The sequence below is a fragment of the Aspergillus aculeatinus genome, assembly GCF_003184765.1.
Source record: "Aspergillus aculeatinus CBS 121060 unplaced genomic scaffold BO66scaffold_17, whole genome shotgun sequence".
Taxonomy (NCBI): Eukaryota; Fungi; Ascomycota; class Eurotiomycetes; order Eurotiales; family Aspergillaceae; genus Aspergillus; species Aspergillus aculeatinus.
Genome location: NW_020291486.1, coordinates 334,542 through 349,168, shown reverse-complemented (window position 1 = coordinate 349,168; position 14,627 = coordinate 334,542). Strand labels below are relative to the sequence as shown.

The 14,627-nt window shown below is 54.1% G+C and overlaps 5 protein-coding genes across 5 annotated transcripts; 2 read left to right on the top strand and 3 right to left on the bottom strand.

Annotated features, from left to right (window-relative positions):
- Positions 1-1,788: 1,788 nt before the first annotated feature.
- rgsB (putative RGS domain protein (Rax1)) lies at positions 1,789-3,034 on the bottom strand (the record flags this gene model as incomplete). The annotated part of the gene is made up of 3 exons (XM_025643670.1): positions 1,789-2,025; positions 2,080-2,806; positions 2,880-3,034. The coding sequence occupies 3 exons, from the start codon at positions 3,032-3,034 to the stop codon at positions 1,789-1,791; spliced, it is 1,119 nt and encodes a 372-aa protein (XP_025505201.1).
- A 1,552-nt stretch (positions 3,035-4,586) lies between these two features.
- BO66DRAFT_419665 (ATP-dependent 3'-5' DNA helicase) lies at positions 4,587-8,154 on the top strand (the record flags this gene model as incomplete). The annotated part of the gene is made up of 2 exons (XM_025649825.1): positions 4,587-4,620; positions 4,694-8,154. 2 exons carry the CDS (start codon positions 4,587-4,589, stop codon positions 8,152-8,154), a joined length of 3,495 nt encoding a protein of 1,164 aa, XP_025505200.1.
- Positions 8,155-8,711: 557 nt separating this feature from the next.
- Positions 8,712-10,120, bottom strand: BO66DRAFT_294208 (fungal specific transcription factor domain-containing protein; the record flags this gene model as incomplete). Its single annotated transcript, XM_025643181.1, has 2 exons — positions 8,712-9,082; positions 9,151-10,120. Coding segments are annotated over 2 exons (1,341 nt in total), but the record flags the coding sequence as incomplete, so codon positions are not given.
- A 787-nt stretch (positions 10,121-10,907) lies between these two features.
- BO66DRAFT_437395 (uncharacterized protein) lies at positions 10,908-11,656 on the top strand (the record flags this gene model as incomplete). The annotated part of the gene is made up of 2 exons (XM_025650992.1): positions 10,908-11,251; positions 11,308-11,656. 2 exons carry the CDS (start codon positions 10,908-10,910, stop codon positions 11,654-11,656), a joined length of 693 nt encoding a protein of 230 aa, XP_025505198.1.
- A 182-nt stretch (positions 11,657-11,838) lies between these two features.
- BO66DRAFT_419663 (kinase-like protein) lies at positions 11,839-13,632 on the bottom strand (the record flags this gene model as incomplete). Its single annotated transcript, XM_025649824.1, has 7 exons — positions 11,839-12,224; positions 12,275-12,437; positions 12,508-12,574; positions 12,644-12,809; positions 12,854-13,188; positions 13,245-13,437; positions 13,599-13,632. The coding sequence occupies 7 exons, from the start codon at positions 13,630-13,632 to the stop codon at positions 12,058-12,060; spliced, it is 1,125 nt and encodes a 374-aa protein (XP_025505197.1). The 3' UTR covers positions 11,839-12,057.
- Positions 13,633-14,627: the final 995 nt, after the last annotated feature.

The following is a 14,627-nucleotide window of genomic DNA, read 5'->3' as shown; positions in this document are numbered from 1 at the left end:
CTCTCGAATCATCAGCTCAGTACCACGGCAACAAGTGAAGACTGTCCTGTGTTGATCAGCACGTAACACTCAGCATTGGTAGACCGACGCGTGCCCTGCGGCGGGAACTGCATGGAAAACCGTCTTTATGCGCACCCCGCGGAGGGATGGCGCTCTGAGCATCGGGAACCTTTCGCCTCCTCGATCCCCCGAAAGCGATGCGAGTCGACTAGTGGGCTCAAACCGCCGTGCATGACCGTGAAACTTGCCGCCGGCAAGAAGCCGTTGGCACCGAACCGACGGGGTTACATTAGGGTTAGACTCCCCAGCGAGCTGGAGAGCGTACCAGGGGGTAAGATCTGTATGAGGGTGCCTTGAACGGTGGAAAGGCGAAGAGGTGAGAAGGCCAGAGATGCAACAGGAAACACATGAGAGCTTGTCCACCCATGGAAAAGCACGAGGAATGAGTCCAATAGATACTAGTGAGTGTCAAAGAGACCAGAAGAGTCGCGATTCCGATAGATGAGAAAGACAGCGTAAGAGGTAGCCTGAGTTTCCATGACTGCGATGGTGGAGGGAGAGGGAGAGGAGCGAGTAAGTAAACACGCCGGGAACGGAGAAGTAATCACACTCCCCGTCCACACGCGCCGCGCGATCCGATGCAAACTGTGTAAACTGTGCAAACCATGCAAGCCATGCAAACCGGTCATTACTGCCGTGTCCCCTACCGCCTTTTCAGCCCATGCCTATATCGACTTGGTATCCCACCCTTTCACCTGATGTTACTTCGAGTCTAGAGACTGAGTGCTCTATTACTTTGCTAGGTATAGGCCGGCTAAAACTGACCATGCTCTAGCACCCAGGTCAGGATAGAAAAAGAAGAGATGATACATATTCAACGTGTCAGTGTGTTTTAGAAAGGCATTAAATTAACAAAACAGAGCCCTTCACTTATATACAAAGTCCTATATCTGCTGCACCTCTGTAACCCTGCATGCCACACTCATCCCCGCTGCTTACGACGGATTCGCAGGGATTGCATCCTCAACGGCCCGGGAGGGGTTCTCATCGTCGTCGTCGTACTTCCCTGGACCGTCGTGATAGTCTTTGTGTGGAAAGTCGATATCATTAGACGAGGCAGCGTTGTCTGTACCTGGAGCATTGACTCGCATCATCAGTCATCAGTCCACTTCGTCAAAATGCCAGCGGAGAGGTCATACCGCCGAGCCTCGTGGGGCCTTGATTGAACAGATTCTCGGAATTGTCCTTCTCTTCCTTCTTGTCAAACCGGCTGGTCGACGTGTGATTCTTGGGAAGTGATGTCATGTTGGATGTATCAATTGTGATAGTATGAAATTTTTGCTGTCTCAATAAGCTGCGCGAGAAGAGGAGACATTCTTATACGGAACGTTTAACATGCTGCTTGCTTTATGAAGTCATGATGTCATCTGTGGATTGTGGCAAATAGGTTCACGGATGTCTATCGATCGGTAAACCTAATCGACAAGTATAAGTCAAGTCCGGCGCTTTAGCGGCTGCACGATAGACATTTACACACTGAGTATTAGGTGGTCGCTCACCAAATCATTGCCGGTGATTTACGGAAAGGTCATGATTCAAGTATATCCAGATTATTGATTGAGATTAGACTATCAGTCAGGATCAAGGTATGGTATCTGCTAAGAGGAAGATTACTAGAATCGAAGGGACAAAGGGGTAACACGGAACAGGATATATGAACAGGAGATGGCGCTGCATTACGTCGAGGTCAAAAGGCAGGTCTGGCACACACAGAAGAGGTTGCGTCATCTAGAGCATGGTGCCGGGGACGAAGATGAAGAGAATGCTCAGCGCGGTGGCCACAAAGAAGGCGATCAGAGCCGTCGCCGTGGCGCGCTTGTTCAGGAGCTTCCGCACGTATGGTTCGCGGATCGGGGACCAGGTCATAAATGTGTATTCGCTGTAGCCCAAGAACGCCATGACCGGGTCAAGTTTGTACTGGTACGAAACGAGGAAGTACGACGCAACGGCAAAGGGCAATATCAGCTGTGACGCAAGTTAGCAAAGATTGCAAGACCGGAGCGGCAGGGATTGCCTTACCCAGCACCGTATATGTCGGGGCTTGTCGCGAAGAACCACGTAAAAGGCACCCCAGAAGCCTCCACCAAAGCTGATCAGCGCAAATGCCAGACGGGCGATGATGGACAAAGGTACTAGGTTCCCCAGCGCCTTGGCCTGCAGGAATCCCGGGAATGCATCGCGTTCCATCGCCTGGAAGACATAGTCCTTCGCCGGATCGAACACTTCGGGGTCATCCCGGCCGTGGTCCTCGACATGATCGATAATCGTCGTCACCATCTCCTCCGGTAGAACGATTTCTCTCTCAGCCCCGGGAAGCAAGTATGTGTACAGAATCTTCTCTGCACTTGCGCGGATATCCGCACGTGCCACCGTGTGCCCGGGCGACGGCGAGTCGTTTCGAGTCCCGGAGCTATCTTGCGGGGGCTGCTCGTTCGACGCTGTGCGGGCAGCGTTCTGTGATCCTAAGCTGCTCTGCGGAGAGTGCCCTGATGTATGGCCGTCCGAGCGGAGGAACGCCGACAGTCGTTGGTTTGCGTCTCGGTCTTCTAATTCGTAGAGGGCATGGCGTGAACCCGAGGGTCCCGCTTCGACTAGAGGGATATCATTCAGATGCTCGATGTTGTCTAAGGCGGCGGAAGAGCCTTTGCTGTCGGCCTTTTCCAGATCAGGCGTCGCGACAAGAACGGATCGGCGCAGCTCACGAACATAGTGACGGCAGAGGGACATATGCTGTGAGACATCCAGCCTGGCGCAAGCACTCAATTAGCGACCGTCCTTCGCGCAAGTCACTCACTCTCCTGAGGACTGTTGTGACATACCAGAAGTCTAGATAATCCACTGATCGCTGCTGGTCGCGCATATAAATGTAGAAGGAAAAAAGATCGACGGGAGCGAGCGTTCGCCGACTGAGAACTTCAAACAGAGTGGGCAGGCGATTGCGCTGCTCCAGCTCCGAAAGCGAAGGAGATGCCATGGCTGAAAGAGTGCTAAGCCAATGCTATGACTGCGTTTTCGTTGCGCTGCGATGTTTTGTGTGTTTTCGGTGTCGCACCAGGCCGAGGGGCCGAAAAGGGGAACGAAGGTCCAGAGCGAATTGAGTTTGGAGGGGAATAGGAGTCAACGGCACGATCGAACTAATCGAATTGAAGTTGTACACGAGATATCGGTTTACGGCGAGCGCGAGCAATAGCGAACGAAGGCAGTAGATGACGATTAAAGAGGGACGGGGAACACGTTGGGGTTTAATTAGTGCTTGGGCATGAAACTTGCAATAACACGCGGGCGGGCTCGGGGGGGCCAGTGCAAGCCAGGAGTCCCTGCAGAGGGACCCGAGGCAGTAAACAAAACACCCAGCCGACTCGACTCCAGGTAGGTGAAGATCACGGAAATACGATGAAAGCCATGCAGCAGGCTTGCAGTGACAACACAGACAAGAAGAGGGAGAGACGGGGTGGCAGGTAAGAGGAAGATCGAAGGAGGGGGAAATGAGTAAGATTAGGTGAGAAGGAGAAGCACACACCAGCCAGCCTACCACCGACCGACTAGTTAGTTAGAGTGACTGACTTTGAAGGTGGTGGATGGCCAGCCCACTGCACTGCAGCACAGATTACAGTACCACTAGTGAATGGGTGCCTGACGCCGCAGGTTTTGATCCCGCCGGTAACAATGTTGATCCGAAATGACTGGCCCCACTTGTTGTTTATCGAATAAATATTCAATTCCTGGGACTGCAATGCGAACCAGCGCACATTGGCTACTGGAGCCTCATCTCATATTGAAAACAAAACAAAACAAAACAGTTGGCACAGTAATCGCATGCTGAAGAGTAGAATCGAATCAACAAATTCGGTTGGTGTTACAGTGCTAGTGCCACTGAGCTACTCGACGCCTGCCTAAAAAAAGGAATTCGGGAGGATCCACTATCGAAAAAAAAAAAAGTCCCCATCGGTTCGCCTTGCCGTGGCTGGTTCCTGATCGTCACAATAAAAACTCAATAACCCAATAACCTTTCCAAAAAGAGCATCCGCCGTTGGCAGGCGACATGTCCATCTGCCTACGTCAGTCCCAATGCATCACGCAAGGTGTATGGCAAGTTAGGAGGCACTGTCTCCGTGCAGTACAAACTCATCCATGTCAGCCTAACCGGTCCGGAGTAACTACTTTTGCAGTGCTTATAAGATAAACTCCCAGCCACGCACGTCCGAGAGAGCATCATACTACACACTATGTATATTCGGGGTCCTGACCATCGAGAAACTTGCTGTTTTGAGACATGCATGAGTTCCAGGCTGAAACCACCACAGCTGAGCCACTGGGCAGCGGATTGGTCATCCCCGAAAGTGCTCAAGGAGTAAGGTAAATCCGGTCCGGGCCCAGACCACCCCGAGATTTCGGATTTCCACGCTAGACCAACAACAAATAAGTAAACTCCATCTTAAATTAATCCTCAGCCCGTCTGATGCACTGCTTGCTGCAGGTGCCAACAGCCAATATCCGCTCGCAGCACTGGCCTTTCTGTTCCCACCATGAGTGACGGGTATGGCCCGTCCCAGAGCTCCAGTGGATTGTCCCTCCACCGCAACGGGCAGGAAAACATCCCATGACGAGCTTAAACCAGCCGAGGCTACCCAAGCCGCCACCACGACACTACCGCCAGCGCAGCAATCGGGCAAGAGGGGTCGCAACGGTGATCTTTCAACTCCCAATTCAGAATCAGCTGAACCTGCTACCGCAGATGAACCTGCATCGACACAGCCGGGTAAAAAGCGAAAACGAGCCGCTGCACCTCCGAAGCGAACTCCATCCACCCCGTGGCCCGACGCCTTCAAGCAGCTATCGCGCACCCACCGCGCCCTGAACCTCGTCTACACCTTCTGTTGCACGCGAAAGCACTTTGCGACCACGTTCAGCAACATCAAACAAGCCGTCCAAGCTCAGTTGCAAGGCCAAGAGTTGACAGTGGAGGACATTGCTCGTGTTAGGGTGCTTGTGCCGCGATCAGTTCGCTTTGAATATGTCGACGATGCCAAACTCGAGCTTATGACCACGGGGGAGCGAGAGATCAAACAATTGGGTTACGGCAGGGACATGCTTCCTGAGACAGACGGCGTTCCGACCAGAACCCTGTTGTTCGAGCTGGTTGACCAGGATCTCAAGCGGGAAGTGAGAGACCCGAAAACCGGAGAGCCGACAAAGCCGAGACGCAAAATGAAGGACGAGGACCTCAAAATGCCCGTATACAGTCAGAAGCAGATGTTAGCCCTCATCGAGAAACGCAACAAGAAGTTCACCGACGCGATCGACGATTTTCTTGTCCGTTGCGAAGACGAGAAACTCGACCCTGTCATGCGACTAGAATCGGAAAAAGATGCATGGATCCCCATCCCTCCGGACGACGACGAGTTGTTGGCCTTGGCGTCCGTCAAAGCGCCCCCTCAGATCCCCAAGGTCCGGAAATCCATGTCGGAAATCGTGGAAGAGATCCGGCAGATGGATTGGTATACGGCACAGATTGTTCCCGAGGGACATCGAGTGTTTGAAGCACAGGCACCCATACATGCCGAACTCAACTTCCAGCTCTCTCAGAATCTGGTCAATGCATTGTACAATACCAAGGGCATTACTCAGTTATATTCCCACCAGGCAGAGGCCATCAATCACTTATACGATGGTCACAATGTTATTGTGTCTACTTCCACTAGCTCGGGAAAATCCTTGATCTACCAGGTGCCCATGTTGCATGAGCTGGAGAAAGATCCTGCTAGCCGCGGGATGTACATATTTCCCACCAAGGCATTGGCACAAGACCAAAGGCGCAGTATGCAGGAGCTGCTTCAGTTTTTGGATGGTCTCCAAGACACCATCGTTGAGACATACGACGGAGACACGCCCATGGCCGCACGGAACCACATTCGAGATGAGGCGCGTATTATCTTCACCAATCCCGACATGCTACACATCACCATTCTGCCTCAAGAAAGCTCCTGGCGAACATTCCTGAAGAACCTCAAGTTCGTTGTAGTCGACGAGCTGCACGTGTACAACGGACTGTTTGGGTCCCATGTCGCATTCATCATGCGTCGCCTACGCCGCATTTGCGCCGCTGTAGGTAACCGTCAGGTGCGATTTATCTCCTGCTCGGCCACAGTAGCCAATCCGGAAGCGCACATGAAGGCCATTTTTGGAGTTGAAGATGTGAAATTGGTCGACTTCGATGGCTCTCCATCGGGACGCAAGGAATTTATGTGCTGGAATACGCCATTCAAAGATCCTAACGACCCAACATCCGGCCGCGGGGACAGTGTCGCCGAAACGGCACGTCTGTTCTGCCAGCTCATTTTACGTGGCGCGCGGGTTATCGCGTTCTGTCGGATCCGCAAGATGTGTGAAGTCCTCTTGCAAGCTGTGCGGACGGAATGCCAAAATCTCGGTCGCGCTGAGGTTGCGAAGCTCGTGATGGGCTACCGCGGTGGCTACAGCCCGCAAGACCGACGTGTCATTGAAAAAGACATGTTCGAGGGCCGATTGATGGGCATTGTGGCCACTAATGCCCTCGAGCTGGGAGTTGACATTGGGTCTCTCGACGCCGTCATCACTCTGGGGTTCCCCTACTCGATCTCGAATCTTCGCCAGCAGAGCGGGCGCGCAGGTCGACGTAACAAGGATTCGCTCTCGGTTCTTGTCGGCGATCGCTATCCCACTGACCAGCACTATATGCGGAATCCCGAGGAATTGTTCACTAAGCCCAACTGCGAACTCCAAGTCGACCTAGCCAACGAACTGGTCCTTGAAGGCCACATTCAGTGTGCTGCCTTCGAGATGCCCATCCGCCCCGATGAGGACAGCACCTACTTTGGACCACAGCTTGCCGAATTCGCCGCGACTCGCCTCACCCGCGATGCTCTGGGCTACTACCACTGTCACGAGCGCTTCCGGCCTCAGCCGTCCCGCAGTGTTTCCATCCGGGACACTGAAGACCAGCACTTCGCCGTCATCGACACCACCAATTCGCGGAACGTGGTTCTCGAAGAGGTGGAAGCTTCGCGTGCCTTCTTCACCATCTACGAAGGAGGCATCTTTCTCCATCAGGGTCAAACCTACCTCGTCCAAGAATTCCACCCCGATCGCCATTTCGCGCGCGTCATCCGGGTTCATGTCGACTGGAACACCATGCAACGCGATTACACCGACATCGATCCCATCGAAACCGACTCCATCCGGTTCATCAACCAGAATCCGTTCTCCATCGCCGCTTCGGCTGCGGCCGCGGCCAAAACTGAAGCTCCATCCGAGTCGCCCGACCCGCCAAGCCGCGCGTTCTTTGGCTCAATCCGCATCCACGCCGTTGTCTACGGGTTTTTCAAGATTGACAAACGCGGTCGCATCCTGGATGCCGTCACAGTTGACAACCCCCCGATCGACATCTACACCAAGGGGATGTGGCTGGACATCCCCAAGCGGGCGCTGGAGATCCTCCGTTCGCACAACCTCAACATCGCGGCGGCTATTCACGCCGCCGAACACGCCATCCTCTCGCTGCTCCCGACCTTCGTGATCTCTTCCCCTGGGGACGTCCGCACCGAGTGCAAGGTCGCGAAGAAGGAGATCGGCCGCGGCCTGCGCTTGGCTGCGGAGGAAGGCCAACCGCACGAGGGCCAGACGAGGAAGCAGCTAGAGTCCAAAGTCAAGAAGATCCTCCAGCCCCCCGCACGGCAGCGCCCCGCGCGGTTGACCTTCTATGATGCGAAGGGCGGGCCGTGCGGATCCGGCATCGCGAGCAAGGCGTTCGAGTTCGTAGACGTGCTGCTGCGCCGGGCGGTGAAGCGCATCGAGGCCTGCCAGTGCCTCACGCCGCAGGGCTGCTTGGAGTGCGTCTGTGACGAGCGGTGCAAGGAGATGAATGAGGTGATGAGTAAGGCCGGGGCTGGGGTGGTGCTGCGGTGCCTGCTGGGGTGGGAGGTGGACGTGGATGCTCTGCCGTGGGGGGAGGAGGTCGATCTGAGTGGGATCTGTGGGGTGGGTGGGGAGGAGCTGCGCGGCGGGTTCGAGACGGTCGTGCCTGCGACGGAGGTGCCGCTTCGATCTCAGCGGTAGGTCTGTCTGGAACTTTGCCTGGCCTCATGTGTGTAGTGTGTATGTAACATCTACAACTGTCCCTGAGATGCTCAACCAGCAACAGCCTTAACAACAAGGCCACCATCCAAGACTCACCTTTGTTCAGAACATATTGAAATAGAACTGTCACATGTCTACACTGTTGCTCACCACCGTCAACCAAATATCCTGATATAAATAACTACTTTCCCACTCCGGAAATCCCCCATCCCCCCAAAGAAGGGCTATCAGCCAACAACCGACTCCCCCAGAAAGAACCCTGGCAACGCAAACCCCGGGTCCGGGAAATTCTCCAGAAAGCTATCAAAGTACGCCCCATACTCCGTCTCCGACAGCGCGGAACAGCCCTCCAGAAGCGCGGAAATCTCAGGTGTCCGAACCTCGAGACTCTCACTTTGAAAATGACCCGTAAAACCGCTGGGTAGTAGCGTATCCCCATCAGCATTGCCCGCATGACCGAGACCATTGCTAGAACCTAGGGCTTGATTTCCAGAGTCGAGTGCGCTCCCACCACCACCACCACCACCACCATCCACGGGGGCAACCCGCTCCAGCCGCTCCAGCGCATTCCTCCCCAAATGCGCCATAACAGCCGCAAGCCACCACGTCTTCGCTGCTGCCTGCAGTGCCCCATGAAACAGATCGAGCTGCTCGAGCGCCAGAGCCCGGGCGCTGGGCAATCTCGCTTCCTTGAGGTGGCTGTACGTCACGGAGAAGGCGAGCGCGATGGGCGGGGTTTGGGAATGTCGGGGTCGGGGTCGGTGTCGGTGTCGACGGACGAGGGCCGCCACGCTGTGCAGGGCCTGGCTCTGCCGGATCTGCGCGGTGCGGGAGCGGGAGCGGCCCTGTAGGCCTTGGGAGTGTGTGGAGAGGAGGATCACGGCGTGGTGGTAGAGTTCCAGTTGTTCTTTTCAAGGGTTAGGAATGGGGGAATTGGGGGGGGGGGGAGGTTGGGTTGGACTTGTTGCTATTTACCAAGGAGTTCGGGGTCCGTGGCCCAGCCATCGGACTGCGAGACGAGTTCCTCGAAGGTGCAGAGCTCCGGGCCCTGTTCGCAGCTGTCACTGCAACTGCAACTGCAACTGGTAGTCCGTGTCCGGACAGGCCGGTACGATCGGATCACCCGGCCGAGGTGCTCGGCGATGCGCAACCAGATGCGGAACGCTGGGGCGAATATGGGGATGGGGAGAGACAGCACGTCGCACACCTCCTGGTCCATGTCGTAGTCGTGGATCAGCAGCGGGCGGCCGTTGACGGCGGCGTTCCATCGGTCTAGGCTCCAGAGGCACCAGAATAGCGTTCCAGTTCTGGGTGGTGGCGTCGGGGTGGCTTTTCGTCCCGCCCGCGGGGCGAGGTGCAGGCCCAGCGTGTGGGCGTGGTGGACGGCCTGGGATAATGCCAGGGAGGCCTCGTCGCATCCGTGGGGGCCCCAGGCGTGCAACGACAGAAGGGCGAGGATCTGGATGGTTAGAATCCTGCGCTCATGCTGCTTGGGCATGTTCCTTGTGATGTCGTCGTGGAGGAGTCGGGCGAAGGTTTCGAGGGTTAGGAGAGTTGGTCTGGGGTTGAGGGAGAGGAAGGGCGCGGCGCGGGGGTCTTTGGAGGCGGTTAGGCAGATGGATTGGAGGAGGGCGGCGGGGAGGGTGTTGGTTGCGAACTGGGAGCGGGTTTCTTCTTCGTCGAGGAGTGGGAGGAAAGGGTGCAGGCGGTGGAAGTAGATGTCGATCAAGGCTTCTTGCTGTGGCTTTGGGGGTAGCACAGGGACAGTCTTTGCTATGGATTCATCCGCTGTGTGTCCGTGAGGCTGTGACTCTGATATCGGAGGGGAGAAGCATTCGTTATGTAACGACGCTCCCACATCCGCCCTCTGAGATTGACCCTCCGGGAGTCTGGATTTAGGATCATCCAGCAGAGTGACAACAGGATTAGTGTCGCATGCGAATTGATCGGGGTCTTTGTTCCCTCTGCTGGTCATCGATCCTGGCGTTGATGGGATGGAGGGGGACATATGTGAGGGCTGTCGTTGTTCGGTTCTGTGCTGTGGCGACGAGACATGAGGGCTCTCTTGCACCTCACGTTCTAGGGCAGATAAGACCTGCGCAGACTGTGCGATGCGTCGGGATTGATGATGAAAACATCGCTTCTATTCCCGTCATCAGTGCTGGATGTCCACCAAGCAATGAAGGTACAGGCGAAGCACCTTCTTCTGACGGCAGGAGGCACAAGCGTGCCGTAGATGCTCACGTGAGATGTTTCGGCCATCATGTCCGGTCAAGAACTTCAGCTGCATGATGAAGACCTTCTTCAATGAGATGTTGGGGCTGCGATGAAGGGATGTTGTTGGGCTGTCGGAGATGAGCGGGAGCCCGGTTTGACTGACAGGCGCGGAGGCGAGTTTCCAGAAGTGGAAATTGGGTTCCGGGCGTGGGCTCGCATCTGACCGAGGCTTGGAGATCTCCCTAGATTCAGCCTTGGCCGTCCAAGCGAGACCAGTTTCTCCGCTTCATTTTTTTATTACATGGTCTTGGCATGCATACTTGGCAAGCTATCTTGCCATCTCGTGGTTGGAGTTGGTTCTTGGAGACTGGAGGGACTGCGAGAGGGAGGGGATCCTGAACCAAGAGTCAGCCCTAAGTTGACCTACGATATCTACGCTATAGTGTCTCGGCGCCAGGGATGTGCCCCTATTCTATATCATCTCTTCTGCGTTGACGCGTCTTTGGTAGAAAGTCATGCTCATTGCGTTGCTCGGCTATCCTCCTTCTTCTCACAGTCAGAAAGCCCCTGTGTGGGATTTAAATCTTGTCATACATTTCCCAGCGAGGAGACTCGGATTACTCGGAGTTCTCGTCGCCATCGCCCATGCGGTCGAAGTAGGCCTAATCTTCCCTCGGAACGAAACGTATTCGCCGGCTGACTGGTTCCCCATTGTCGTTGCAGTCCAGAGCCCGCAGGACGCCGAACTTCTCAACCTACGCATCTCCTACAGCCTCCGCCACGGCAATGACGCCAACAACTCCACTACTCCTTTAACCCACGATCTGCGCTGGGCCAATCTTTCCAGCAGCGCAGACCCGTACTTTGCATACCACTATCTGCCAACGCTCAACACCACGGACTACTGGTCGGTAGACTGGTGACTCCGCTGGGAAAGCTGCGACGAGGAGGCGCTAGCCAAGGACGACGGCCACCTGGGCGTCCTCCAGCACTACTACTCTTGGGCGTAGTTCTTCACTACCTCGGCACGTTCAATGTGACCTACACGACCCTGCATTCGCCTCCGGACGTCAACTCCGCTGGCCGCGACACTTGCGTCATGACGGCCAACTCGACGGCAACACCGGACCCCTGTCGCATCGCCATCGACAAGGACACCGCGGCGAGTATGGCGGCCGTCCAGCACCAGCGGCTCTGCGACGGTCTGAATGCGCCGATGATTGTTCCAAGGAGGCGAATGGCGCGCCGCAGCAGTTGGCGGTAATGGGTGGATCGTGCTTACTGGCTGCTTTGGGAGTAGTAGGGTTCGCGCTCTTGTAGATGGCTCCCTGAGGAACTCGCGCCCAGCAAGTCTTACAAATAGCCACCTCTCTGAGGTACTCAACTTCAGCCAGCCCTTTCCTAGTCTCGCCTTGAAGTTGAAAGGCTTGGTGAAAATTCAGGCTCCCAGTACAGGTAAGACAGGCAAATAACCAGCTGGTTTGGTGATCTCGATCATTATGCATATTTGGACCATCATATTTCACGCTTGTAGAGTGGAAATAATTACTTGACAGTGCAAGACTCGAGACAATCCCATGTGCTCTATGCCTAGCACAACCGAGACTCAGATTACGGTGTCGTTTCTACTTCACCCTCCAAGCAAATCTGGTCATTAAGGTGACCTTAACCAAGGGTCTTCCAAGAGCTCTCTTGCCGAAAACCTCGCCTCGGGCTTCCATTGGAGCATCTTGCGCAAGACCGGAGGAAAAGTAGCCGTGGTTCACTTTCCAAATTTCCTTCGAGCGTTTCTAACGATCTAGAAGGGATTTCGATTGCTCCCTTCCAGTTCCCTACTTGATTATCAGCAGAACACTGTGGGAAGGCTACGATTCATATATACCTTCGTCATCGAAGAACTCGGTCGCATAGACACTATTCTGCGTCATTTCTTTTGGTGGTAGCCCCATGACAGCAATTTTTTCAGCGATGTGATGGGCATCAGAGCTTTTCTTGTCCGAATCACGCCCGTGGAACAAATGTCCTTGTTCGAAGAGATCCCACGTCTATACAGGTTATTAGCAATGGAGATTGCCCACTACTCATTGTAAGAGGTCCGAAGAAGTGAACACGTACCAGCAATCCGGCATTCCAAATATCAACCTTTTCGTTCCAAGGCATTCGCAGTATCACCTCGGGAGCCCTGTAAATATATGGCTGGATATCACCATGGTAGGTATCTGACCCACGGCGAGCCTAACCAAGATCACACAGCGTAGGACGACCTTGTTGCTTAGTCTTCCTGAGCTTTCGAGAAGCATAGATGACTCGATCGCCGACGGACTTCCGCGGGCTAGGACTAGACTTCTCCTCTTCTTCAAAATCGGCTAAGATCGCAGGGTCTCCGATAGCCATCATGACGTTCTCTTCTTGAATATCTGAGACCACTCGGTTAGACTTTTGGGAGTAGGATATAGAGGACTCATATCTGTATGGACGATTCCAGCGTCTGTGTGAAGGTAATCAAGGGCAAGCAGGAGATGTATTAGGGTCAACTTGACTATACTTTCGGGGAGTACCTTGGCTCTGAGCTGAGCGCGGAAGTCATAGAGACATATTCCCAGGGTGAGATGAACAAGACATTCAAAATTGCCCTCTTCAGAAGTAATCTGGAAGCTATCCAGCGCTTTGCGGATAAGCTTAGCACCAGCATGATCTGTTGTGCCGAGTGTGTTCAAGTGACGATAGGTCTCTACCTCTCTTTGGCCTTCTGCCGAATTGCGCTCGAAGACCTTCAAGGTGATATAATCATGCATCCTAGGAATTGGTGAGTTGACCTTTTACATCGCGACATGATTGAGAGGTAAGCTGACTGTAGGTCTCTGCACAGCCACACGGTTGAATATCCACCGTAGCCCAATTTACCAATCACCTGATACCTTGATTGAAATACCTCGCCTATTTTCACCGAATAGAACTCATCCGGAGAGTACCATGGCAGTGTCTCTTCCTCGAGCTTCTTGGTTGCGTCGAGAAGTGGATAGTTTAATCGTGAGCAAGCGCGTACTGGTGATGCAGGGCGTTGAAACAAGGGGTGCCGAGGGAAAAAATGCCTAGATATTCAGGGTGACAGGCGAGATATTGAAGCCCCAGTAAGAAGCATAGTGAGAAAGATCCGCCAGGCGAGCAGAAGAAACGCCTCTTTATGCTGAAAGGTGGGTGTGAACATGTAGGGAGTGACTCTAGCTGAATGATGGTCATCGTAGGTACAGTCACATGGTCTGCGGCCCAGTTGGGAACACCTTCTGTTACCAGTCCACCCCCTCTCTTATCTACATAATTTATTCCAGGCAATTTCCTGCTCTCCCATTCCGCCAAGAGGCATGAAAGGAAGTTGGAGAGTCCTCGGAGGGTAGGTGTTTTTTTTTTTTTTTTGACGGTATCTTAGGGGGGGGTCCAATAAAGGGCGATGATAACAATACCCCTGACGGCGTATGGGGCGGCTATCCCCAGAGGCAAGCTAAAATACTAACCACAACAGGGCATTCACAGCTGCTACTAGGAGTAGGTAGGTCGCTTTACAAACGATATATCTCCACTATTTCCTCGCCATCGTTCTCGAAAGCCCACCCAAACAGTGTCCGGCGATCAGGGTCATTCTCAGTCTCGAAGTCAGCGCACTGGTGTAGCAGCAGCAGCAGCGGTAGCAGCAACAGTGGCAGCAACAGCCGCCTCAACACTGTTCACGATCATTCTTTGCAGCCAGCCGTAGCAGTCTCTGGGTCAAGCTGTCGTGACAGTCTGAATCGGCGCATATCTCAAGCAGTAACATCGACGCTATCTCATGATAATTTCGTGTGCAGCGTTATGAAGCACTGTCAACGTTATAGATCTCACGAGATCTGCGCCAGGGTTACTGCTCTTGAATAAGCTGCCTCAGAAAACATCCAAGCAGAGCTTCAGTGCGTCATCCATCGTCATGCCCAAAGTTACAATATCCTTCAGCGGTAGCAACCTTACAGATATCATGGGTTACAATTGAAGGAAGGATCGTCTTTTTGTCACCGGGACCTTTTGGACAGAACAGCTTGTGTCTCGTGGTCCCTAGCCAAGTATAATATTGGTCTGATTCTAGAAATCATTGGCCAGAGCCTAAGAACAAAGATGAGTCATGAATTCAGCTACGTGAGGCTATCGACATGGGTGCGACGGGCGGTGAGCAGCATCCTGGCCAGTGAGTTCGAATGGCCGCTGGC